This window comes from Nematostella vectensis, chromosome 12 (assembly GCF_932526225.1).
Source record: "Nematostella vectensis chromosome 12, jaNemVect1.1, whole genome shotgun sequence".
NCBI lineage: Eukaryota > Metazoa > Cnidaria > Anthozoa > Actiniaria > Edwardsiidae > Nematostella > Nematostella vectensis.
The window spans coordinates 3,768,717-3,794,460 of NC_064045.1; the positions used below are offsets into that span (position 1 = coordinate 3,768,717).

The following is a 25,744-nucleotide window of genomic DNA, read 5'->3' on the forward strand; positions in this document are numbered from 1 at the left end:
CCCGATTTTGACATCTAAAAAATGCGGGAGAAGAAAAATCTTGCGCGTGTTATGAAAATAATGCGCGCGAGTTTGAACACGTTAGGTTTGAATTACTTTGGGCTGTCTGTGGTTTTGGGCTGCCTGTGGTTATGGTCCTTCCAGACCCTCACGGCCAGCCACATGAATCAACATAAACGACTACCTTTTACTATTTACACAAAATTTATCGTCTTACAACCCTTATAAAAGCCAGCAAAAAGCTCACACAATGAAGAAGGTGATTTTATACATCGGCACCTCACAAGATGATTTTGTAGCGGACAAGGATGGAGGAGTTGGTTGGTTACCACAGCCAGACCAAGGGGATGTAGCTACAGGCTCACACGACTTCAAAACCGTGTTAGACCGTGTCGACACTATAATCATGGGAAGCAAGAGTTACAAACAGATTCTAACGTTCGGCAATTGGGCTTGGCCGGATAAGCATTCTTATATCCTGAGTTCCAAAGAAATAGATGTCCCCCTTCCATGTATTACTGTGACGAAGGAGAGCCCAACGGAGCTGATGCAAAAGATCCGGAGTGAGGGCAAACAAGGGAAAGATATCTGGCTGCTCGGTGGTGCTGGGGTGGCTAGAAGCTTTGAAAAGGAGGGCTTGATTGATGAAATTCTTCTGTCTGTTATCCCTAAAACACTCGGCGAAGGAATACCTCTAGGGCTGTCTTATGATGGGTTCGAGTTGAAGAATGAAAAGACTTTGGCTAATGGGATGATACAGCGGGCCTATCTGAGGAAGAGTGCTTAGAAAAGAAGCTAGGTATATTTTTTATAGATTAGAATGCTTGACTATAGGAAAAACTGGGTTGGGGAGAGAAACAAGGTACATAAAGAAAACTGGGGTAGGGGGGCTTAGCCATGCCACTACTGGTCATTTCCTTATGGTTTTAGGGAAAAAACTATGCGGGCAGTGCCGTAGCAGGCTTCGAAAATATTGGAGGGGCGCAATACAGAAACATTAAGAAAATATTGGAGGGGCGCAATACAGAAACATTAAGAAAATATTGGGGACACAGCCCTGCCCCTACTGGTCATTTCCTTTTAATTTTTGAAAATATTAGGGGGGGCATGCCCCCAGTGCCCCACCCCCTTCTACAGCCCTGGGGGGGCATGCCCCCCCTTGCTCCTATAGGTGTTACCAGGATTGAGCCAGGCACCTGAAAGCCTTGCCCTTCCTAGTGCAAGAATTTTACAGATATTAAAACTAGTCGTAGGGTTTTCAGTTCTGGGGTTTGTTGTATGGTTGACTGTGCACATACCTCCTGGGGGATTTCTCATACCAAATTCTAATTATGTTTAATGATCTTTTTGATGAAATTATTGAGATAATATGGAATTTGATGTCATTTATTATTATTATTTTTACATTTATTGTTTACAAGGTATGATCATCTGCAAAAAATGCTTGAATATTTTATATTTTTTACCCTTCCATTCATCCTTCGGCCGTGTCTACATCCTTTTCATCATTCATTATCATCCTAACCCCTCTCTTTCCTTCTCACCCATACCCACCATCCTCACCATTTCTTGTCTTCCTTGCACATCTCCCAATCCGTCTGCATGCATTTTCATCTCCCTCGCCCATCCCCAACCTCGTCCCCAGGGTCTTCTGGGTAATTTTCAATATGACGTCGGCATATTGAAAATTACCCAGAAGACCCTGGGGACGAGGATGGACCACCCCCACCCTCCACTACACTTTCTCCATCGGCCTCACTGATACACATCCCCACTCACAGGTATCCCAAGCTCACAGTATGTGATCTGACTCTTAGTTTGTAGTAGACATATGAAGCTAAAATGAGCCGTTTATTCTACTATGAAATAAAATCTAGTAGTTTTGATAAAATTCTTAGCCACGCTGTTGACTTTTATGATGGGAAGCTGAGATTTTTGAGATTTTAGCTCCTTATCACATCTCTCTCTTTCCCATTTACGTTTTCTTTTACCCAATCCCATTCGCATTTTTGGAGTTTGTAGTTTGCCTATGAAGTGCTTTAACACCGTCTTTCCAAAGAGTATGAAAAACACACCACAAATCTAATATCTCCCTGCTGCACGTCTACGATGAGGTGACTGCGCTTCTCAGGCTTAAGAACAATGTCGTTAGACTCGGCCAGACAGAATTTCGAATTGCTTTTAGCTTACAACAATAAATCATAGGGTTGATTGCAGAGTTTATAAATATCACGCTAATGGCGATTTTCAATAAATTTGGCAATCGAATTGCGTCCCGTGTAACCTCGTGATAAATGTACACACAAACGGGGGGAATATAGCAAAGCAAAAACAGAAGATACACATACAATGAAGTGATGCCTGATTTCCTGTACCGTTTGAATTCGTGTACATTGTGGGACAAAGAATTACCAGACGATGCTGTACTTGGTCTATTAAGAGCCTGGATTTGCAACTGATGTTTCCTCAAAGCTCTATAAACTTGAGTGTAACATAGAATAATGATCCCAATACAAACAGCGACAAGAACGCAAATAAGGCTACTGTTAAGTTCCATACCACCTGTCGCCCAGAGTACCCCAAGTAAAAGTGCCATCATCCATAACAGAGAACAAGAAAGTATAGCCCAACGCATAGTAATAATACTGCAGTATCTGAAATGGAGGTACAGAGCGAGGTAGCGTTCCGACGCGACGGCTGTGATATTGAATAGAGTCACAAAACACATCACAATAGTCAGGAAACCTGCTGTAATGGCGACCCAGCAATACATTTTTTCCCATCTCATAACGTCTAGCTCCAGTGCTAAACAGGTGACGAAAACTGGCTGTGCTAAACTCCCGACCATCAAATCCGACAGAGCAAGGTTACCTAAGAAAACCATCGCAGGCGTGTGAAGTGCCGACGTCCGCCATATTGAGACGAGGACTAAAACGTTCAGGACGATGGCGGGAAGAAAAGTGATTCCATTCAAGACTGTGACTACTGTAAACTGGGGGCCAGTTATTTGACCAAGCCTAACCCAGTTAGAAAATTTGAAACAAGGGAAGCTAAAGTTGGCCATTATTTTCAATGCATTTACCACCAAGCCGTTTTGTTAAAAACATGGAGGATTTCTTATGGCTCACTTGTGAACTTGTAATAACTCGAGTGTGATGCTCTGCTTCGTTGGCATGACAAATAGACTTCAAGTCTTATTAAATTGAACGTAGGGTGCCTTGCTAGCTTCAAAACATCGGTTACTATTTGGCGATGTAAATGGACACTAGCCGACTCCTAAAAAAATTCATAGAATTTTCAAATAATACACCTGCTAATCTGCATATGACACATCTATATATGAAAAAGATAATTGCAATATGTTTCCAAGTAGTTGTCGGGCTACTTCTAAATTCACATTGATACAGACAAGACAACGACGTGTTTTAACGTAACGGCTGCCTTTGTTTTACTAAGGCTAAAGGTATCAAACTCCTATGCGATGTTATACCAAGGGAAGGACCAAAAAGCCATGGATACTTCCAAAGATCAGGGCCGCAGCGCACTCAAATGCCCAAAGGGCATTATTATTATTATTATTATTATTATTATTATTATTATTATTATTATTATTATTATTATTATTATTATTATTATTATTATTATTATTATTGTTATTATTATTGTTATTAATGTTTTTATTGTTATTATTGTTATTATTATTATTTTTGTTGTTGTTGTTGTTGTTATTATTATTAAGAATTTCGCACTTACGGTTTTAACTTATGCTCTATCTAATCACGAGTCACAAAAAGCATCAGGTGAATTGTATCGCGGTGATCCTGGTTCCTAAAACTTCTTGGTTCCTAGTCAGTTCCTACTCAGTTCCTAATGTGGGCTTGACACAGTGACTGGCTTTTGGCCGCGTAACGTACTACTTCACGTGCGTGACCTATGAGACGAGACACGTAATTGGCTTATAACTAATAACTAGCCAATCAACTCAACTCATATATCCTCTATTTCTATTACTGTCAGTTTTACATCCCCTGTATGGCGTTGGTCTCTCGACCGAACTCACAAACTCACACGTTGTGCTTTTCCAAAAAAATATATATATTCATCATCACAAAGTTTTCAGGAAATTACAACTCAGAGTCTCCGAGAATATTACTTAACCTGGAGATTTAGGTTTTAACCGGGAGATTTGCGGTAAAACCTGGAGACTCCCGGTTTATCCGGGCATAGTTGACAGGTCTGAAGTGGATAAGAGTAGATTACAGCACCACTATATACTTTGTTAATCAACGCAGCTCAAAACCCACACAATCATCTTTCCCCGATTCCCTGTCCACCCCTCAATACGATCGCGTAGGGATTTAAAAAATTGTATACGACTGCTAGAATTTACGGAAACAACGAAACTTCACTTCGAGGCAAAGGTGGAATTTCTTTTAATATGCTCGTAATAGTACAGAAGTTCTTCAGTTCGAATTAAGATGAGTCAAAGGCAGATACAGGAGGGTGTATAGAATACCAAATATCAAGCTTTTGTTTGGACCCTCTTAAAACATTCTGGATCCGCTCCTGAAATTAAATTATGTTCCTTATATGAAAGCAGCTCATTTAAGTAACCATGTTACTAAAGTTAGTCACACAATAATAACCGAGGCAATATTACTAAATAGAAAGAACTGAATAAAGGTGTATCTGAATTATTGAAATCATGATTGAGAAATATGCTACGTTTACAATACTAACTAGAGCTTTCTTATGTCTTTCTGGTAGTTTATATTGTTTCAGAAATGGGCCTTTTGCTCTCGTGGGGGGGGGGGGGTGTGCAGGAGGTGCACTTCCTGCTCCACCCTTACATCTCGTAATACAGTCATTCATGAGTCCATGATAATTTGTACAGGAGTGGTCCAAGCGTAGAGCCGTGTGGAACGCCGGATGTAATAAAAAGAGAGTCAGAGCTCACCTGCGAAATAGGAACTGCTGCTTTCGCCTTTTAGATAGGACTCGAATTACGTACAACGATAAATAAAATTCGCGATAAATCAAACAAATGCCGTTCAAGAACCATATTTGATATCTCTGATGCGGGCTCAGCTTAGCTATAGCGGTAACTCCCAGTACGCGCGCTATTACGTAAGTCATGATGTAACTTTCTCGTGATAACGTAACAAAGGTTGCTAAGATTTCCCTCCAGATTTTCTACAGACCCCGAACTGATCGGTCGACATTTTTCGCTCTTCTATTTTTCTAAAAATGTCTCACAGGAACCCAGTTTATCGGGGCGGCTCGATGAAGAATTTATCCAGCAAAGACAAAGGTAGGTCACGTGAACACAAATGTCACGTGATGAAAGAGTCATGTGATAATATGACATACATTTGAAAGAAAGAAAAGTACAGTAGTGGAAAAAGAACAGTATTGCAAGAGACGGCATGCAAAAAGAAAACGAGCTACTAATTCTTGTTTTTTTCCTTTTTTTCAGATATCATTCTTCGACAAAAGGTAAGCTTATGACTGATGCTTTGCTGGCTGATCGTGAATAATTAAAGGTTAGGTGATGCTAAATTCGTAAAAAAAAACCCAATTGATTTTCCTAATGGGACTCAGTAAAACATAAATTTAGGAAAAATGAAAACCTTTCTTACATCTGTCAATAATCTGCCTCATTTTTTGGTTTGATTTAAAGTTTAAGCTTTTTTTGCTTCATTAATATCAATAAGCTTAATATTTCCATAAATTATCATACCTTTTTCAGACCGAGGAGCTTGATGAAGCAATGCAAGAGATGAAAAGGCTAGAGGCGCAGGTCAAAACACTTAAGGTATTAAAGATAATCCTATATCCTTAAATCCTATATGTCGTCAGGGATAAGCCAGAATTGTAAGTCAGAGTTGATAACAGTTTTCAGTTTTACAAACATGGAGTCGTGTTTTATAAGCTTAATGCTAATTTTTCATGAGTTGTTGCATATAAGGTTACATTCCTTTTTAAGCGGGACATTAATTAAAATAGGTGTGTAGATGACACATGTAGAAAACTGTGAGATTGCTATCACTTATTGTTTGTATTCAATTTGATCCAAGGAGGAAAACAATAACAAGAAACAGAGAGTTGAGCAAGTAAACAAGTATGTGATATTCTTTCTCCTTCAAAAGGGGTGCATTAATTACCGGGATCTGTACATAGAAAGCCAAATAAGTGGGGAGGGGAGGGGTATGGTGAACCTTGTGTATTTGATGTCAGCAACCAAGATTCCTTACCATAATTTCAACAGTAGGGAGCAGGGGAAGGGGCAGGGATAAGGGGTTGGGGGAAAGGGGTGGATTAAAAGGGGGATAGGGTGTGGAAGGGGGGCAGGGAAGGGTGCTGGATTAGGGGGAGGGTGGGGTATTCTCATGATGCAATTTCACAGTGGTTATCCATATTGGATAAAATTGGTAACATGCCTTTTTTATCAAACAAGGTCTATTTCTGAGAACAGAAAACTTATGGAGGAACTGTTTAAAGAACAGGTGAGTGCTAAAGGGAAGAGTAATTATATGATGAGAAAATTACTGTAGATTTCTTTGTATCAAAATTTTAAGATAATAGACATGATTTTGATTGCAATTTAGGAGGAGCGAGAAAAGCTGATGGAGGAAAGGGAGAAGTGAGTAGTAATATTATATAACTAAATTATACAAATCAAATGTAAAAAAGCTGGTGTGTCATTTTATTTAACGTACTTACAGGTGCAATAGTGATAAACATTGTTTATTAACTGTCTTTTTATGCCAACAGCTGGATGTGCTCTTACATCGCTGGTCTCACAGTGTCAGAGCTGGTCAACAAAGTAAGTCAGATTTGAACCATTAGCTCACTGTGTAATATAAAGCTACCAGTTAAAAAAATTACTGTTTTTTAGAAGCATATCCTGCCAGGGGAGAGGGCAGCCATAGGTTTTATATGAAAAATTACAGTTTCTCACTGATTTTTGCATAGAGAAATTATTTTGGCAGTTAATGTGATGCATATGTGCCCAACCCTTACAATGTTCCTGATGCACATCACAGATCACTAGATCAAATTAGTTTCCAGCAACAAATATAACAAATAGAATGCCAAATGTAATTCTTAGTTTAGCATCATCTTTTATTTTCAGACGGTCACCATGTGTGATACTTGCGAGGCAGACAGGTAAACAATTACCTTTATCTGCACTTACAGGTAGCATGGAGTATAAATCTGCAAATATTAGATCTTTTTTTAATGTCTGTTCCAATAACACATATTTCTGAATCCTTACAGATCTAACGATGACCTACGTTTAAAAAAGAAGAAGTTAGAAATAGAGCTGGTAATGAAACAGTGTTATTTATTAATTGATATCTATAAAAGCATATTTAGGTATCAGCTAAACATGATATATTTTATCACAGGCTGAGCAAAAAGAAATCCTCAACAATATGAAAAAGACAGAGGCTGACCTAGACAGGTAAATTCCAATACTCTTCCTTGTACAACGCTGACAAAAACACTGAAAGCTGATACCTTACTGTCTGCCTTCAGGGAAATTGAGCTGCTTAAACAAGAGCTAGAAGAAGCCAAGACAAAGCCAGCCACTGTAAGGAATAGAAGTATTCACATTTGGTGAACATCACACAAATTGCTACAAATGATTTCAAATAACATAGTTTTGAAATTTTTGCAATTTTCTTAGTCTATTCTGCTAAAAAAATAATATCATTATTTTTAGTAAGCTTTATGTGAAAGTTGGAGAAATTTGCACAAAAGCTTCTAGCATTACCTATCTGTGAAAAATTTGCAAGCTGTTGCTGTGAAGATTTAATGCTGTTCCATGTTCGATTGGGGTTAAAAAATGTGCTGCCCTATAGAAATTATTAGTGAAAACAGGCCTATAAACTTCCAGTTATTATAGTCAAGTCACTATTTCTAGCCATCATAATAATAACAAGTTTTAATTGTTATTTCATAAGGCTGAGACCGCATGTCAGGCATCGGTGGAGGTCTCCAACTCCGAAGTCCAAACAATTTGTGCCTCAAGAAATGAATGCCAGACTCAGACAGAGGTCACAAACACAATCAAAGTCACCCAAGAGACTCAGACTGACCCACTTTCAAAGGTCAGTGCCTAGGATCATAATAACTCAGACCTTGATACAATGTTCTTACCATGTTTATGTTTCCTATTTCAGAGGCGGGGTAACCCTGTGACCCGTGCCTGGCGGCGCTTGAGGGAGAGAGTGCGTGGCCTTCGAGACCGCCTCTTTCCTGGTGCTGCCTCCCCTGCCCAGTAAGGGGCCTGGTGGTAGCTAGCACAGCTTAATTAAAGGTTAGCCTACTCCTCAAAACATCTAAAGTGTGTAGGGGATCAACCTTACCATATGTGACATGAAGTGCAGGCCTGTACCAAGGGGGGGGTGCAGGGGTTGTGAACCCACCCCCCCCACACACACACACACACACAACAGCCGAAAGTCCACTTTCGGTTCTAAATAGACTTGCTTATTTGTAGGCAAAACTATATAGCATAAGCAAGAGACCATGGCATAACCTAGATCACTCTGCGTATGTCATTAATCAATAAGTCAGACTTTATTTGTAGCCAAATCTAACAATAAACAGCCCATGGAGATAATGCAAAGGCATAAAGAAATCCCTTTTGTTCTTTCAGGGGTGGTCAGATTTTTATCAGGAAACTCCATCCCCCCCTCTCCCAGAAATATAAGGTCCACTTTTTTGGATTTCCCACTCCCCCAAGAAAAAATCTGGGTACGGGCCTGAAGTGTGTTTTCCATCATGCATTGCTAGCTACCAGAACTGGCCAGGCTGTTATTACTGCTATTTCTATTTTATCTGAATATACAGCTCTAACATCATCTTCCTTTTTCTCTTTGCAGGGCTCGGCTGACTTTTCATTGATTAAATAATAATATATTAATCTTATCAATTAATTGTTACTTTTTATATTCATGCTATTTTTATTGCTCAATATCTGAGAATTGTGATTACTTCACACCAAAGGTTAAAGCTGAAAGATCAAATTAGATTTGATCTGTTCTTAGTATCAGCTTTTCAACAGACATCTGAAATTTTTTCTTGACTTTTTACCATCAAAGCAATTTATGTACTGCACAAAGATAATGTCATGGCTATTGGCTGTTATGCACTCCCATGTTTTTACATTTTTTATGAGTCTACCATATCGTTCCGAACCATCTTGTGGTCACTATGGCATCTTGAGGGCCACACCCAGAGCACCTGTGCACCCTGTTCACCTAGGGTATCAGCTGCGCAGGTGTTCCTGATGGGTGGGGGTTGAGGCGGGAAAGGGTTTCCGTGACACCATGTTTTCATGGGCCCCCATGATTCCGAGTTGGGTGTGGCCCCTCTAGTATTGACTTATCACCCCTTGCACAGCCTCATGAATGAAACATCCCACATAAACTGGCTTGCCGTGAGTGTATAACAGTCAAGTCATTATCTGTAAGAAGGAAACGAAAAATATTGAATATTTTTAATCATAGCTAGTGTCATAATGTACAAAGAACTGTAAATAGAAAAGGAGACAGAAAATAATGTACTTGCAGTCGAACTACAGAATTGCGTGAAAATCATTAATATTTAATGAATAAAAAGACTGCAAAACCTACATCTTTGTACTAGTTGATTATTTGGAGAAATGTTTTTGAACAGCAGAATCGGGAGACTCATCGAGCACACTCCCTAAGAAATAGCATTAGGTAAATTTTATACCCTAAAAGATAGGACAACCCCCTCTTACTTCTATGGAGAGTTCCCCACCCCAAGGAAAGACCGAGAGACGAGCGCCGCCTGTTCCTCTATGGTCCGTGAGTTAGAAAAAAAACGCAATACAGCAGTCCGCACGTAAGGCCTAACAGGACTGGCTTGATTACCTTATTGTTTTGTTGTATTCCCGTTCTTCTGTTACACGACCCGAAAAAAAAAGCTCCGAATTTTTTTTCTCTCGCCCACGCACCTTTCCCCATACCGTACCCTTTAGCCTACTTCGCAGTCGTTTGAAAAAACGTTGTCGTCAACCGGCTTTGCGACTACGCAAAGCAAGCCCGCATGTAAGCATGGATAAAAACTATTGAAGTGCCTAGCTGCTAATATTAGCCACTGCATAACTTCAGACTTAGGGTTGGCTAATATTATATTATATGCAGCTAGGCGCTTCAGTGGTTTTTACCCATGCTTACATGCGGGCTTGTCGCGTAGTCGCAAAAATGGTTGACGACAACCTTTTGTCAAACGACTGTATCTGCCTGCGTGTGCAGACCCGTACCCAGGATTTTTCTTGGGGGGTGCGAAATCCGAAAAAGTGGACCTAATATTTACGGGGGTGGGGGTGGGAAGGGATTTCTCTGATAAAAATCTAACAATCCTTTGCAGTATCTCCACGGGACGTTCATTGTCGGTTTGGCTACATACCAGAGTGATTTAGTTGATGCTTAATAATTTTGTCTACAAATAATAGCACGTCTATTGAGGACCGAAAGTGGACCTTTGGCCGTTGTGGGGAGGTGCGTTCGCACCCCCTGCACCCCCCCCCCCCCCCCTTGGTACGGGCCTGGTGTGCTTGGTTGAGCTGCAAATACTGACGCACAAGTGATGGTCAGGAAAAAGGTTTACTAAAATTAAATTTAAAAAAATATATATATCTTTTTCGAATATATTTGTTTTTGCAAAAATGAGATGCAAATATGTAATGCTGGCTATTTCTCTGAATGGGCCAATGGGCGGCTTGCATTATGAAGTCGCGTGACTTTTTGGGTGCTCGTATCGTGCACCCCGGCTTTTGGCGGCCCAATAATAACAACAAAACGCAACTTTTTAGCGCTCACGAAACAGCCAGGAAGTTTTTTTAATGTCACGAACTAGGTGTTATTTTTTTGGAAGATTTTTGGTCGCTTTGTCTCTGGTGTGATGACCGCAGCCATTTCTGTGTTTTTTGGAGGTTCGCCACACAATAAGTCACGTGATTGAGTACAAGTAATCTTTTTTTGCATTTTAGCCAGTTTTAGCTGGCTATTACTATAAAGAAGGTAAAGAAACAACGGAAATTTTTTTTTGTGCGTTTGTTTCAAAAATGTCACGCACGAGCGTGTGACTATAGCTATAAAGCTCGTCTTGGTGAGCCTTGTTTGCCCCCGAAATTTTATTAGAATTGTAAGTTTCTATAAATATTATTTTCCTCATAATAATTTTTTGCTGATTCACTCTTTCATTTATTTCTGGCGCGTCCAGTGTACTGAGTCCAAATACAGTGTTACTATTTTTAGCAGCCCGACGTCATCGCAGGAAGTAGAGAATCCGCCATGTTTTATTGAAGTCTCTGAACCGACGCAAGTGTATACTATTGCTCTGAATTTTCCAAATTATACCAAATCCAGATAACTTCTAATTATCATGGGAGTCTTCTCTGGTTCCTCAACCTTTACGGGACTTCTAGGTAATAAGTGTTCTCTATTTTGATCTTTTGTATTTGAAAGATTTATTGATTTATTTTTGGATGAAAGCTTTGTTGTTGTGCTGAAAAAAAGTTAAAGGCAGCGCTATATTGTTGGTTAACGCTTTGAGGACAGTATTTAAATATGAAAAATGCTCTATTTTGTATGAACGATATTTTAGAACGAGCGACAAGCCAGCTTCAACTTGAGCCGGACTGGGCTACAATTCTTCAAATTTGTGATAGTGTCAGGCAGCAAGATGTCTCGTAAGTTTGAATTTTGAAGAATAAGCTTATAACAATACTCTTTTTATAAAGAATCATTATATAACACCGTCACCTTTTGTAGGCCCAAGTTTGCTGTCTCTGCCATCAAGAAGAAAATGTTTGATCGCAATCCACATGTCGCAAAATATGCGCTTACCGTAAGTGAGATAAACACACATGTATACATAAACACAGAGTGTTTTCTTGTAGAAATTGATCACATTTTCTTTATATTGTGTCCCAAAGAGCTTCATAATGCTCAATATTCCCTTGTGTACTTGTAGGTGTTAGAAGCATGCATGAAGAACTGCGGTTCTATAATCCACGATGAAATTGCAACCAAGGATTTTATGGATGAGATGAGAAATCTGATCAAGGTTTGTCAATTATCATCAACATTACCCCCCCCCCCCCCCCCGAGCCACCGCGTCTAAGCCTGAAGTTATGCATTGGCTAATATATGCAGCTATGCTCTTCAGTGGTTTTTACCCATGCCAACATGCAGGCTTGTCACCAAGTCCCGAAGCCAGTTGCCAACGTTTTGTCAATCAACTACATATGGGAGTATCATAACACTCTTCCCCCCCTCCCCCCCCCCCCCCTAGCCTGCTTGCGGCTCGAAATACAGTACAAGATGACACCCGATCACAGAACACAGAGGGTTTTCCACAATGATAACACCGAGTACCGCCTGCAAGCAGGCTTGCTTCTTCTATAATCCTTCTGTATTTTCCCATGCTTTCCAAAATTTCTACCTCTTCTGGTGCTGGGTAAACTAGTTTTTCTATAGCAGTTCATTAAATACTGTATACCTTTCAGAATGGTGCCGACCCGGTGAAAGATAAAGTGTTAGGTCTAATCCAGACGTGGTCACATGCTTTCCGTAACGAACCAAAATACAAGATTGTGCAGGACACCTTCAACCTTATGAAAATGGAGGGTGAGTTATGGGTGAAGTGCAAAAATACCATAAAGATATGAGTATAAAACATGACCTTTATGCAATAACAGGCTTGTAGCCAGACTTTTAAGTGAGGAGGTTTGTTTGGCAATTAAGTGGATCATTTTTCTTTTAGGTACCTCCTTCTAGCTTTATGTACTTTAAAGTTGAAGGCCATGATAGCATGATGCGTTGTGTGTTTATGACTGATTTTTTTATAAACCCATTTTTTTTCTAGGCTGCAAGTTTCCAGCCTTCAATGAAAGCGATGCCATGTTCTCAGCAGATTCTGTAAGAATTACCTCACACTTTGCTTGAAGCAATCATTCTTCAAATGATCTTTTAACTTAAAATAAGGGTGCAGAAAACTTTATCGGGTACTATTTTGAGGGTTGAATATAATATTTTTACTTGTTTTGCACCAATCACTTTTCTTTAAAAACACAAATGTGCATAAAGTGTGATGACAGGTTCAGCTGAAGGCTACTGTAAGCTAGATATTTTAAAAATAAAACCAAGTTCAGCTTTTCAAGGGGGCTTACCGTGTTACCCAGTGTAATCAACAGAAGAAACCCGTAGTTACGTTACACTTAAGGTGGACTATATGAATTTTTATTTTGAGGATCTCTTTGGGGGTTATGAAATTTTGGTATGACTTCCCTGTCCAGTTTTTAGCCTAGAACTACCGGTACTGTATACTGTACTTCTTGATTGTCCAGTCTTTATGCTCAACATGTGTTTCGGCACTTTAATAACACGTCTATGTCTTAATAACTCTGTTCTAGGCCCCAGCATGGGCTGAAGGAGATGTTTGTCACATGTGTCGCGTGAAGTTTGGAACCTTTATCAGACAGGTACACAGTGCTTTATATGCAGTGTTATAAACTGTGATGAAAGATTGATCAAAATATGTATGAGGGAGGTCATTGAGGTACAGTATAGTACATCTTAAGGTATATTTCATCTCATAACAAGCCAAAACCAGCAAGGTTAGATATGTATAAAATTGAAGATTGTTTAGGATCATTTTGGCACCAATTATCCTATCTTATTCTTAAAAAGTTGCATCTACTGTGATTTTCAGTATTCTGCAAACATTTGTCATCAACTTCATACTGCTAAACTGCTTTCTAACTTTCTTCATTCAAACTTTCTAACTTTCTTCATTCAGAATTACATTTGGTGCTTTTGGTCAGTCAGCTGGCATGATTGAATTTAAAGCTTGCCAATGAAAATGCATCAAGGATTAAAAAAAAATAAACAATGGAGGAAGGCGATTTAGCTGTTGGAAATTGTATAGAAAGAGTTTGAGAATATTTTAAAATGCAGTAATATTTTGCTTGTTTCAAGTCCTCCGAGGAACTCTCTGCCTTTTTGAGATGAATAACAAATCCTCACCTTTCTTTTCATGTTTGCAGCATCATTGCCGTAACTGTGGCCAGGTGTTCTGCAAGAAATGCTCTTCCAAGGAATCCATTATTCCTCAATTTGGTATTGAGAAGGAAGTCAGAGTGTGTGACCCCTGTTACTTAAAGATCAATCCTAATAGGTACTGTACCTAAATCCTCATTTTTAAATTTGATACAGTTTCTAGATCTGCAGTAAAATACAGTTACATAGCCCACTTTTCAATATGAAGCTTTTGATAAATATATTTTATGAATATCATCATCATCATCATCATTATCACCAACACTGTCATCATCATCATCATCATCATCATTAATATTGAATATTATTACTACCATTGTTATCATTATAATCATTAACCAGAGTAAATATTATGAAGGTCAAGGGCCATATCTTGCACAAAAACATTCTGAAACACATTTTTGTATATTTGTAGCAAAACTGCACAGACAAAGCCAGAGCCTTCAACATCAGGAGGTGCTGAGAATGAGCTCCCCCCTGAGTACCTGAATAGTCCCCTTTTTAAAGAATCACAGGTTCGTGAAGCATGTTTACACAGTGTTTTAGCACCCATATGGTCCAGGGGGGGGGGGGGGGGGGGGGGCTGAAGGGGAAAATATCCAGAAGGGACCTAGCTAGTTTTTCTGAATGTGTCTGTATCCACCATAGCAGGCCTTGAAATTGGGAGGTAGATATAGAACCAGAGAAAGTTACCTCCCTGTAACTTGTTAACTGGCCTACCATATAGGGGGGTTCAAGGTGCTTTCCCCTCCTTTTAGCTAGCAAATGGTTATCTAAATTAATAAAATAGAAAAGAATAATGACATACCCTTTTCTAATGGGGGAAACCCCCAAAAAGAACCAAATATATCAAATAATACGATATAATTGATATCTGTAATAATAATTGATTTGATTGTAGGAGCCTCCCAAGAAGAATGAGCGCGACCTGCAAGAGCAAGAAGAGGAGGAGCTACAACTAGCCATGGCCCTCTCCTTGTCACAAGACGAAGCACAGAAAGAGGTGACATTTACATGAATAGAATACATCCCTGATCATAGACAGATTTGTGTATTTACTCGCTCAAATTTCTTGTATTTATGAATAAAATACATCCCTGGCCATAGACATTATTTGTGTATTTACTTGCTCAAATTTCTTGTATTTATGAATAGAACACATCCCTGGCCATAGACGGGATTTGAGTATTTACTTGCTCAAATTTCTTGTATTTATGAATGAAATATAACCCTGGCCATAGATGGGATTTGTGTATTTACTTGCTCAAATTTCTTGTATGGCCCTGTCCTTATTTCAAGACAACACAAAAAGAGACACTTAAACAGGATACTGTATTTGTATTCACTTACACAAACTTCTTGTATGGCCCTCTTCTTGTCACAAGATGAAGCACAGAAAGAGGTGGCATTTATGAAGTGAATACATCCCTGGCCATAGACAGGATTTGTGGGTTCACTTGCTCAGATAGGCATGTCGTGTGTTTACTTCTTGTCAGTATCATCAGTCTTTTAAGCTAAGATATACTACTAATACACTGGTAATATGAACGCTTTGGATGTCCCCTATGGCCCTGCACATTTCATACATACCAGATCTGCCCACTTTTGTTCCATAGGTAAGACCAAGTCCCAAGTCCTCGTTGTATGGCAGCCCTGATTCCTACTCTCCCTCTGAGGCACCAAGGCACAAGCCAGCAAGCCAGTTCTACAATGCTGTCGTGGTAAGATGCAGAATACTAGCATGGACCGACAGCCTAACTGTGATTTAGATTCACAAAACTGGCAACATGACACTGACTTGCACATGCTCAATTGTGTAATGAACACATTTTTTAAGGCATTGTGACAGAAATAAATTTCATACTTCAACATACGACATTCTTTTGACATCGCGCTGGCAAAAATAATGTCGTATGCATGAAAAAGAACATGACAAAAGTCCTGTTGCTGACACAGTTGATCTAAATTATTTTTTGGGTAGGAAGGGAGGAACCTGAAGTATATTTTTTATATCATGATTGTTTATGGAAAGTTAAGGGTTATGGTTCTCTACACAAAACAAAGCACACACAAAATCCTCTAAAAGCATGAATAATTTGTTTGAACTGAAGTAACACCTATTCTAATTTCTATTCAATTGACTGACAGGAATCAGATGGTGGTGGCGATCAGCCTGTGGACCCAGAGGTAGTGAAGATATTTCACATATTTAGCAAACTTTTCAGGGCTCAAAATTAGTCATTTCAATAAGCCAATAGGCGATGCCTTTTTTATGTATGAATTAGACTTCAGTATAAAAGTATAAAAGTTCCAAAAAAGTTGTACAACCCAGGATTTTTCTTGGAGGGGTGCGAAATCCAAAAAAGTGTACATAATTTTTTCAGGGAGCGGGGGGGAGGAGGTGGTGATTTTCTGATAAAAATCTGACCACCCATGAAACAATAAATACTGATTTATTAAGGCATTGCAGTATCTCATCGGGAAGTTTATTATGGGATTTGGCTATAAACAAGTGTGAATTATAGATTTATGACATATCAGAGTGATCTGGAATGCCTTTTTTATCGAATTCGATTCACTTTATTTGTCTACAAATACCACATATAATGCGATCCAAAAGTGGACTTTTCTCGAATGTGGGGGGGGGGGGGATGCCAACGCACCTCTTGCATCCCCCTGGGCCTGTACAATAGCACATTTATGTGACACAGGGTACCCTGGGGGGGGGGGGGGGGGGGTAATCCTCAAGGGAACATGATGGAGGCATTGTCAATTGTCCATATGGCTATGGCTATGACATATTTGACTACAAGTTCCAAAAGGCATTGCTGTACTTCTTTTGGTTAACATTGTATTATTTCAAATCACTATCACTATATTATAGAAAAGGACCCTGCATCTTGTAGTCAGAAATGCCATCATACAAACATTCTCCAGCTAACAATGACTTGTTCCCTTATCAGCTTGCTAGATACCTGAATCGCTCTTACTGGGAGGACCGTAAGGGCAGGACCTCACCCTCAGCACCTGAGGCACAGATGAACAACAGCAGGGTGCCATATTCATCCCACATTGAGGTAGGCTCACTGGGTCTTGTATGTTTGAAAGTTACCTTGACACTACCCTGTTAACTTACACTTGAACCCTGTTAACCCACACTGTAGTAATGTGAGTGACTATAAAAATTACAATAAAAAATACTACTGTAGTTTGTAACTAAATTGCCATTAATGGAAACAAATGCAATTTCTAAATGTGCTTGCTAAACGGTTTATGGCAACACGCCCTTCATTCCCTAAAGTTTTCCGTGCGCTGTTCTACAGAATTATCCATAGTTTCTTGATAAGAAAATCTCTTGGAATAAGAATTACGTTAATAAAGCTAACCTTAAACAAAGTTTGAGTTTATTAATAGAAGGCTCTTTTTGTGGTTTCATCTGTGTTTTGTTGAAGTGGTTTTGTGTTTATTTGATCATTGAAGAGCCCTTGCCCATTGTTTTCATTCAATCCTGAAGGTTATTGTCTATCCAAAGATGCGCCCACTAGATTTTTGGAACAAAATTAGTTTCTAAAATTCATTACATAACTGAGCATCTAGTCATGATTTTTTTCAGTACTGCGCCTCTAAAGACAAGATCCAATTTTTAATTCTCCATTGTTCTACAATTTCGCACCTAATGATATCTTATGCATCAGTCAAAAGCACGTTCATTTGAAAAAAAAAATCTTGAAATAACCATATAAAGACAATGTTTCATACTTCATTTAATGAATTTAATCGAAAATGTCACAACAGGTTTTACCAAATAACCCAATGGAAATAGATGGTTTTTCACAATTGCTATGATGAAAAAATGGTGGCTAACTAAAACGCTTTTATGATCACACCAGGCCTATTGTGTTCTGTTTGGGACTCCCGTGGCTGGTAATGAGCCAGGCGGGTCTGGGAAGATATAACCCAGAGCGAGGAGTTACTGTAGGTTGACGTAACACAATGACATAACACAGTAAAGAACAGGAAACCCAAAAAGAGCGCGAGAGAATAGACTGCATCAAAACCTTTGATCGTTACATCAATTAAAGGGGAACTGCAAGCTAATTGCAACTTTGTTGATGTTAGCCTCTTGACTTTTAACTTTATCTGCCATTTGTAATGTTCTGTTGTCTGTTGCTTGACTGTGCGTGTTGTATCTAATACTTCTCTAAATTGCTTAGCTTAAATCTCTACTGTTGTGCTTTGATTGACGAGAGCTGGAGACGTTAAGAATATTTTCTAAATTATTCTTAAAAGAAAACTGGGACAGGCTTGTCTTGTCAGATTGTGTCGTGGCTATGAATGTGTAACATCTATTTTCTTTCTTCTCAGAATAAAGTAACTAAAGGCAAAAAGAAAAAGAAGAAAGATAATTTCTACAAGTTCACTCCTGTTAGTACCGCTTAAGCTAAACAAAAAATACCAGCTAACATATCTCTTGGGGTAACTTAACTTGGACCAAATTAAAATCATGTGAGCTCTACCTTTAAATAATCCAACTAATATTGTTGTAATTGATGTAACCACATTCAATATTGCTAAAATCTATTTATTAACCCAAGTTTTTAAACGTTGTTTTGCTAGTTCTTTTTGGTACTTTAGTGAAATCCTGCTGATATGGACATTTTTTAAAGAGCACATTTAACTGCGGTTTTCCATATTTTGTGAACTCTCGACGACTATTCCCAACTGCTAGATAACCTGCTGGCTTCCATCATTCAAGCTTTGAATTCAAACGGCATTACTTGTGCTTGTTGATTGGTCAATTTTCTCTGTGTTGAGGTGGTTTCATCAGAAGCCATTCAAGTGTCAGCTATTTGGATTCACCCCTGTTGTGTGAATTATTTCGATAAACAGTCCATCAACAAAATTGACTTTATGTATAGTACCCGTCTAGACGTCCCAAATAACTTACCCTCTATCATACCAGCAGCCTCAAGCTATCCAGGAACCCGAGGTGAATGACCAGGAAACCAATGGTGACTTGGAAACTGACCAGAGTTCTGAGACGCTGGTCAACAACTTCCGCAGCAGCGTGGAGATGTTGATGGAACGAATGCAGGATATATCTGGAAAAGGGAAGCACGTTGCCATGGATGCCACAGTCCAGGTAGGAAGGAGCAGCTGGTGTTCCTGGACCCCGGTTCTGGTGCAGTTTTAAAGTGACACTCAGTTGTACTAAGAAAACTTGCAAACTTAGAACTTCTGAGAGGTCAGTTTTAAAGTGACACTCAGTTGTACTAAGAAAACTTGCAAACTTAGAACTTCTGAGAGGTCTGTTTTAAAGTGACACTCAGTTGTACTAAGAAAACTTGCAAACTTAGAACTTCTGAGGGGTCTGTTCCTACCGTAAACCAGTGATACTTGTTTAAAACTAACACACCACTCTCGTCAACAACGCTGGCCTTGCGGTACCATCTTCAGTAGTGGCAATAACAGACTGACAAAGAACCACCAAGGTTGATGTGCCAGTGGTATCCATACAAACTGATTCAAATGCGTCATGTAAAGTGTCAGTTATTCTGATGCACAGAATGACTGAGGACGCTGGCCTTGTGGTATCTTTACAAACTGATGCAAATAGAATCACTGAGAACGACATATGGAACCATTCTTAGTGACAGTACTTACAGACTTACACACATAGAACCGCTTTGAACAACGGCCTTACGATATCACCCTCAGTTGCAGAAATCCCAAAGCAGAGGGTGCTATTTTCTCTTGGTATTTCTTCAGTAGGCTACAGTACTTGTAGTTCTACTTCAAACAACACACCTTGTAAATATCTTACTCATTGTTTTATAATGTTTTTTTCCAGTCATTATTTCAGACCGTCAGTGCGATGCACCCACAACTCTTACGGTTGGTCGAGCAGCAAGAACAGGAGACTGGTAACTAAAGTTTATTACTTCTATGAAAAAACAGTGAAACACTTATTGTACTGCGAGCTCCCGTCTCTGATCAACGCCAAGGAGAATGTGACTAAAGAATGCGTTCATGCTTAGCTTTCAAATCTTAAGTTCGCAATTTAAATGTAGAACTTAATCATCTTTACTCTACTGCTTTTGTCTCAACCACCATCAGTTCCATTTACTATCAAAATTGTCACCAAAGAGGTGGTTCCTAAATAGATACAGTGGTTGAGTGAGCAATATTTCGGGACTTGGAAAAGAGTTCAAATTATAGAGGTACCCTGTACATATAGGAAATGACCAGCTTTGCCATCCTTTCTAAAGTAATGCCTTTGTTTCGAAGGGAAATACGAAGGAATCCAGGAAAGACTTGGTCTGGTAAAGGAAGCACGTGCTACGCTTGAGGGGGCACGCGAAGCGCACAGAGAGAAGCTCCGGCAGCAGGAGCTGGAGCAGGACATGCTCCGCCGCATGCAGATCGAGCAGAAGCTGGAACTAATGCGGCAACAGAAAGCAGAGTACCTCGCCTACCAGCAGCGAATCCAGGCAGAGCGGCAGATTGCACTGGAGCAGCAGCAGCAACAGCTACGGTATCAGATGGTGCCTCCTTATGGTGCACAGTACCCTGCTCCGCCCCCTGACGGCAGCCCCTATTCCTCCATGGTGTATGCCCCTCCAGCTGGGATGCAGCCTCCTCAATCAGGCAGCGGGGCCCCACCTGCTATGCCGCCACCTGTGGGTGCTCCAGGCGGACAGCCATCGTATAGTCATCCAATGCCTCAGGGGTATGCCCCTCAGGGGTACCAGCCGGAGTATGGAGGGCAGTCCATGCAGCCTCCGCCGCCAAAGACAGAGGGCGTGCCGTCACAGGAGTATCCCCCTGGTTATGGGGTGGAAGGACAGGAATCACAGCCCCCTCTATCTGAGTACCAGCAGCAGCCGACTATATTCGAGCAGCCTCTTGGTATTTACTCCTCGCCACAGTCGATGAACCAAGGCCAACCCTCACAGGGGTACAATGCCCAGCGTAACTCAGCAACAACACCCTCACCCCAGCAGGCATACACCTCTCCGCCTAGCTCAGCCCCAGCACCACCGCCCCCGCAGTACAACCAGGCATCGATGCAGCAGCTACAGTACGGTGGCCCGCAGCAGTACCAACACCCTCATGCCAACACCCCATCACCCACCCCGCACCAGCAATACCAACATCCGCAGAACGCCGGCCTGCCTGCGGACAACACCTACAACCCGTCCCCTCAGGGGGACCCCAACCAGGGCGGGCAGCAGCCAGGGTATGGCGCCCCGCCCACTCAAGGAGGGCCACCCCAAGCACAGCCACCTCCGCATGCACCACCAGGGCAGGCGCATTACCAGCAGCTAGGAGCAGCAGCACCCAATCAGGGTGGCTACCACCCTCAGCAGCAGCCGCCGCCGCCCCAGGGGTATGAGCCCCAACCGCAGTACCAACCTCAAGGGCCGCCCCAGTACTACGGTGGACCACCGCCTCAGCAACAGCAGCAACGGCAGCCTCAATCTGGGCCGCCGCCACAGAGGCAAATGTCCGACTTAGAGCTTATCTCGTTTGATTGATTCCTAAGCCATTGTCAAATTCGCTACATTTTTAAGTTTCCGTCAATGCAATAATGTTTTATTTAATCTTCTGATGTCTCAGGTGTCTCAGAGTCTGAACGCCAAGTTCCTTACTTTGAAATGTTTGCACGCCATAGAGCTCTTGTTTGGAAGGCAGAATTGGGATGTATAATCTATGATTATATGATGGAGATCCTCAATAAACTTCTTATCTGCATGAATGTAAATATAGCTAGTGAAATAAAGACGCATAATGCAATTGATTCATTTTTATTCATTTTTATTGGGTGCCTATTTAGTTGATCTTCTGGTTATCCAGTATTTCTACTGTAAGGAAAGGGTGTATCGATGTCCAGGTAGCATACCAGAGAGCTGTTACCTATACTAGCTCATAACTTACTGCTCGGGTGTTGAAAAATCAATGCGAATAGGGTAGTCATTTTAGTCCAATTTAAGGTAATTTATTCGATTCACATTATAATTTAATTTACAACATGCTTTTTCACAATTATCAGCTTATAGAAGTTATCGCCTTTTGGTTTTCTATTTCTTCTATATCTTCCTTTCTATATCTTATTTCCTCGCTTAGGATTTTTTTCGTGCATGTACATTTAGTTTACAAATACATGTGGGACATGTAATCTATGTAACTTGCTATTAATTTCACGTCTCCTATATTAAAGCTCTACTTAAGATAATTACATCTCTAATTAATTTTTACTTCTCATCTCTCATTTTTGGATTGGTCTCGTGGGCTGACCGCGTAACCGACCACGTGACCTCTAAGGGTAGTGATACGGCACGTCACCGACCTCGTGACCTGTAAGGGTGTTGATATGGCACGTGACCCCTAAGGGTGACGACATGGCACGTGGCTGACCTCGTGACCCCTAAGGATGGTGATATGAAACGTGACCGACATCGTGATCAGTAAGGGTGGTGATTTGGCTCTTGACCCCTTAGGGTGACGATATGGCACGTGACCTAACTCATGACATCTAAGGGTGCTGATATGGCACGTGACCTAACTCATGACATCTAAGGGTGGTGATATGGCACGTGGCCGACCTGGTGTCCGACCATGTGACCTCTAGGGATGGTGATATGGCACGTGTCCGACCTCGTGACCCCTAAGGGTGATGATATGGCACGTGACCGACCTCGTGACCTCTAAGGGTGATGATATGGCACGTGACCTAACTCATAACATCTAAGGGTGGTGAGATGACACGTGACAACTCATGACATCTAAGGGTGAAGATATGGCACGTGACCTAACTCATGACATCTAAGGGTGAAGATATGGCACGTGACCTAACTCATGACATCTAAGGGTGAAGATATGGCACGTGACCCCTAAGGGTGACGACATGGCACGTGGCTGACCTCGTGACCCCTAAGGATGGTGATATGGCACGTGACCGACCTCGTGATCAGTAAGGGTGGTGATTTGGCACGTGACCGACCTCGTGACCCCTAAGGGTGACGATATGGCACGTGACCTAACTCATGACATCTAAGGGTGCTGATATGGCACGTGACCTAACTCATGACATCTAAGGGTGAAGATATGGCACGTGACCTAACTCATGACATCTAAGGGTGAAGATATGGAACGTGACCTAACTTATGACATCTAAGGGTGAAGATATGGCACGTGACTTAACTCATGACATCTAAGGGTGAAGATATGGCACGTGGCCTAACTCATGACATCTAAGGGTGGTGTTATGGCACGTGGCCGACCTCTAAGGGTGGTGATATGGCACGTAGCCGGCCTCGTGCCCAAGCCACCACTGGGTCGTGGCATCAGGGCTTGAGCAGCATGTAGACTCGGGGTTGACATTGCCATACACAGCGAAAGCAAGCTCATTTTGGACGCTATTGACGGGATTGAAAAAGCAATTTTCATCGGAGTCAAAGTTCACATGTGCATGATAGTGGTTTGGCCAATGGAGAATACCAACTGTGCAATTGGAACAAGATTGATTTCTTATGAAAATCGATTCCATTCTTAAGCATTCACCCCACCGTTTTCTAGTCATGATGTCATAATTGGTTAGTCGTGCTATCATCTGATCACGTGGCCATCCGGGAATTGTGGTCTTTTGGTCATATGCGCACGTGGCCCTGAACTTTGTGGCGTTGATGTACACGTGATGCATGCGTGCTTGTGAGAGCCTGTACTTTTCCCAGTTTGGAGAGGATTCGTTGAACGCTATGTCGTCGGATCTCGCAGACAGCAAAAAGCTTAATTTCTTAAACTCGAGTGTGTGTTTCAAGGCGAATGACTCCAGTAGAGTCCAGATTGTTTGGCCTTTCAACCAGCAAAATAAAGGGAAACTCTGCAAATGACGTAAAATAGATACGTGAAATAGAGCCAACACAATCACTCGCTATTGGAGGGGGCGTAAGGGGGTGCGAAAACTGCACGGAAAACGCAAAGAAAAAGGCCAAAAAAGCAAAACAGTCAAAATAAGTCAATAACCGTAAACCGCGCAGTCTAGAGAAACCGCAATACCGCGAAATAAAATACGAAAAACCGAAAAACCGCGCCAGATTTAAGGCAAAACCGCATCACTCAAAACCGCATCACTCAAGCCACCCTCGTTATCCAGAACATTTTTACCCAAACCCTGTTATCCCGAATATTTGTTACCAAAATAAGCCCGTTATCCCGAATGCTTATCCATTTATATCGTTCACGAGGTACAAAATAGCAACCTAACAAGCTCCAAAATTCGTGTAAAAAGCTCCCGCCATTAGTCCTGAATCCCGTTAGGCATAAAAGCTTAATTAAATCGCGTATCCCGATACAAAATCGCCTAAAATCCCGCATCCCGTGCGATATTTCTATATCGAATCCCACTTCTCTCGCGGGATTGCACAAAAAGTCCCGCATCCCGAAAAATCTATTGTGGACTCTCAAGAAAACTAAATTTGCAGGGTAGGGGGAGGCGCTGGGGGAGAAGGGGAGGGGGATTTTTCGTACCTGACCATCGTTTGTCTGTATTTGAGAAACACCATCAAACATCTCTAGTCCCAGTTGACGGAGGTAGACGAGGTGATCACGACAGGAAGTTAAGTTGCACCTCTCACACGTCTTACCGCTGCACGAGGGTGTGCAGACGCATGAGAACTTCTCTTTGGGGTGGTCGCAAAGCTCCACGCACGTTGCTCCATTCTTGCAGGGATTACTCATACAGCAGCCATTACTACATGGACTTAAATGGGAGGACTGCAAACAAGACAGGCACAGATCTTATTACGAATCACACAGATCATAAACATACCAAATAGACACTAAAGACTAAGACATTGGGACTTGTGTCCGTTATATAGGGGATACAAGATTGTTAGAAAAAGGGTTTATGAAATAGTGTTTGCGACCGCTTAACAATAGATTCCGCTTAACGGTATTATTGAAAGAGTTTGAGTGGCAAAAAAGACAGCGATATGGAGGAAGCCCACTACCGAAAACACGCCCCACTAAATCATAGCTGTGCAATCCCCACCTAGCCCCCCCCCCCCCCAACCACCACCACCACATCAAGGCTGCGAACTTGTTTCCTATACCTTGACTATGTTCTGTTGGAGATCGAAATACTCGTAGCTATTATCAGACAGAAATCTACTGATAGGCACGGAATCCTTGTCTTCATCAAGCAGTTCGCATCGCTTGCCCGACATCTGGAACGCTCGACACCGACAGTCACCGACACAGGCCGAGTGACACGCCTGAGGACCCGCCACTGAGCTGAGGTTCCTGTACGAGGCCCCCCACAGATAACGTCCCTTGGTCACGTGCTCCTTACTGGAGAACGACCCGGCGTAGCATGTCCCCGTAGGACAGTACTGGCTAATCACGTGCTTCGAGCGTGATAGAAGGATGGTTGCCATGACGATGACACGTGCAAGGAACATTCTGTAATATAAACAAACGTTTTTTTTAAACTTAGGACCTACTTGTCGTACCTGTGCCTGTACTTGAAATACTGTTGTTTCGTTATTATTTTTATATTGAAGTAACACGTCTATTCGGTTGTTATAAGAATTTTTTAACGTGCAAAAGCTGAGAGAGAGAGAGAGATGCCTTTTTTA

The 25,744-nt window shown here is 41.2% G+C and overlaps 5 protein-coding genes and 1 long non-coding RNA gene across 8 annotated transcripts; 4 read left to right on the forward strand and 2 right to left on the reverse strand.

The window, feature by feature from the left end:
- Nucleotides 1–137: 137 nt before the first annotated feature.
- LOC5516881 (uncharacterized protein YwjB) lies at nucleotides 138–1,456 on the forward strand. Its single transcript, XM_048720096.1, has 2 exons — nucleotides 138–799; nucleotides 1,408–1,456. The coding sequence occupies exon 1, from the start codon at nucleotides 251–253 to the stop codon at nucleotides 785–787; it is 537 nt and encodes a 178-aa protein (XP_048576053.1). The 5' UTR covers nucleotides 138–250; the 3' UTR covers nucleotides 788–799; nucleotides 1,408–1,456.
- On the reverse strand, nucleotides 1,371–3,217 carry LOC125557462 (adenosine receptor A3-like). The gene has a single exon (XM_048720095.1). The coding sequence runs from the start codon at nucleotides 3,062–3,064 to the stop codon at nucleotides 2,105–2,107; it is 960 nt and encodes a 319-aa protein (XP_048576052.1). The 5' UTR covers nucleotides 3,065–3,217; the 3' UTR covers nucleotides 1,371–2,104.
- Nucleotides 3,218–5,054: 1,837 nt separating this feature from the next.
- Nucleotides 5,055–8,129, forward strand: LOC116620911 (kinesin-like protein KIF20B). Its single transcript, XM_048720195.1, has 12 exons — nucleotides 5,055–5,311; nucleotides 5,477–5,496; nucleotides 5,750–5,815; nucleotides 6,078–6,121; nucleotides 6,458–6,506; nucleotides 6,609–6,643; nucleotides 6,775–6,826; nucleotides 7,136–7,170; nucleotides 7,282–7,330; nucleotides 7,413–7,468; nucleotides 7,543–7,597; nucleotides 7,971–8,129. The coding sequence occupies exons 1-12, from the start codon at nucleotides 5,248–5,250 to the stop codon at nucleotides 8,127–8,129; spliced, it is 684 nt and encodes a 227-aa protein (XP_048576152.1). The 5' UTR covers nucleotides 5,055–5,247.
- A 56-nt stretch (nucleotides 8,130–8,185) lies between these two features.
- Nucleotides 8,186–9,646, forward strand: LOC125557463. The gene is made up of 2 exons (XR_007305287.1): nucleotides 8,186–8,326; nucleotides 8,895–9,646. It is a non-coding gene; the product is annotated as an uncharacterized LOC125557463 (long non-coding RNA).
- Nucleotides 9,647–11,299: 1,653 nt separating this feature from the next.
- On the forward strand, nucleotides 11,300–21,906 carry LOC5516931 (hepatocyte growth factor-regulated tyrosine kinase substrate). 3 transcript variants are annotated; one of them, XM_032386887.2, is made up of 17 exons: nucleotides 11,300–11,470; nucleotides 11,650–11,734; nucleotides 11,817–11,892; nucleotides 12,019–12,111; nucleotides 12,554–12,674; nucleotides 12,913–12,965; nucleotides 13,460–13,528; nucleotides 14,093–14,223; nucleotides 14,521–14,620; nucleotides 15,007–15,108; nucleotides 15,722–15,826; nucleotides 16,254–16,292; nucleotides 17,069–17,182; nucleotides 18,471–18,530; nucleotides 19,069–19,248; nucleotides 19,957–20,029; nucleotides 20,394–21,906. In XM_032386887.2, the coding sequence occupies exons 1-17, from the start codon at nucleotides 11,428–11,430 to the stop codon at nucleotides 21,641–21,643; spliced, it is 2,694 nt and encodes an 897-aa protein (XP_032242778.2). In that variant the 5' UTR covers nucleotides 11,300–11,427; the 3' UTR covers nucleotides 21,644–21,906. The 3 variants fall into 3 exon arrangements, with proteins under 3 accessions (XP_032242778.2, XP_032242780.2, XP_001636927.3); XM_032386889.2 differs by lacking the exon at nucleotides 18,471–18,530 and having other exon boundaries at nucleotides 11,301–11,470; nucleotides 19,072–19,248; XM_001636877.3 differs by lacking the exon at nucleotides 18,471–18,530 and having other exon boundaries at nucleotides 11,302–11,470.
- A 1,485-nt stretch (nucleotides 21,907–23,391) lies between these two features.
- On the reverse strand, nucleotides 23,392–25,719 carry LOC5516882. The gene is made up of 3 exons (XM_032386890.2): nucleotides 25,220–25,719; nucleotides 24,636–24,881; nucleotides 23,392–23,988 (listed from the first exon to the last, which is right to left on the reverse strand). Exons 1-3 carry the CDS (start codon nucleotides 25,565–25,567, stop codon nucleotides 23,392–23,394), a joined length of 1,191 nt encoding a protein of 396 aa, XP_032242781.2. The 5' UTR covers nucleotides 25,568–25,719.
- Nucleotides 25,720–25,744: the final 25 nt, after the last annotated feature.

What these genes read in the sequence shown, in the direction of transcription:
- LOC5516881 (XM_048720096.1), top strand. Translation starts at nt 251, where the DNA reads ATGAAGAAGGTGATTTTATACATCGGCACCTCACAAGATGATTTTGTA.
- LOC5516882 (XM_032386890.2), bottom strand. Translation starts at nt 25,567, where the DNA reads ATGTTCCTTGCACGTGTCATCGTCATGGCAACCATCCTTCTATCACGC. An exon ending in TCCAACAGAACATAGTCAAG is followed by an intron (nt 24,882 to 25,219) that starts GTATAGGAAACA and finishes TCTTGTTTGCAG; the next exon opens with TCCTCCCATTTAAGTCCATG. An exon ending in TACAGACAAACGATGGTCAG is followed by an intron (nt 23,989 to 24,635) that starts GTACGAAAAATC and finishes CGTCATTTGCAG; the next exon opens with AGTTTCCCTTTATTTTGCTG.
- LOC116620911 (XM_048720195.1), top strand. Translation starts at nt 5,248, where the DNA reads ATGTCTCACAGGAACCCAGTTTATCGGGGCGGCTCGATGAAGAATTTA. An exon ending in TTTATCCAGCAAAGACAAAG is followed by an intron (nt 5,312 to 5,476) that starts GTAGGTCACGTG and finishes CCTTTTTTTCAG; the next exon opens with ATATCATTCTTCGACAAAAG. An exon ending in AGGAACTGTTTAAAGAACAG is followed by an intron (nt 6,507 to 6,608) that starts GTGAGTGCTAAA and finishes ATTGCAATTTAG; the next exon opens with GAGGAGCGAGAAAAGCTGAT.
- LOC5516931 (XM_032386887.2), top strand. Translation starts at nt 11,428, where the DNA reads ATGGGAGTCTTCTCTGGTTCCTCAACCTTTACGGGACTTCTAG. An exon ending in TCGCAAAATATGCGCTTACC is followed by an intron (nt 11,893 to 12,018) that starts GTAAGTGAGATA and finishes GTGTACTTGTAG; the next exon opens with GTGTTAGAAGCATGCATGAA. An exon ending in AGATGAGAAATCTGATCAAG is followed by an intron (nt 12,112 to 12,553) that starts GTTTGTCAATTA and finishes TATACCTTTCAG; the next exon opens with AATGGTGCCGACCCGGTGAA.
- LOC125557462 (XM_048720095.1), bottom strand. Translation starts at nt 3,064, where the DNA reads ATGGCCAACTTTAGCTTCCCTTGTTTCAAATTTTCTAACTGGGTTAGG.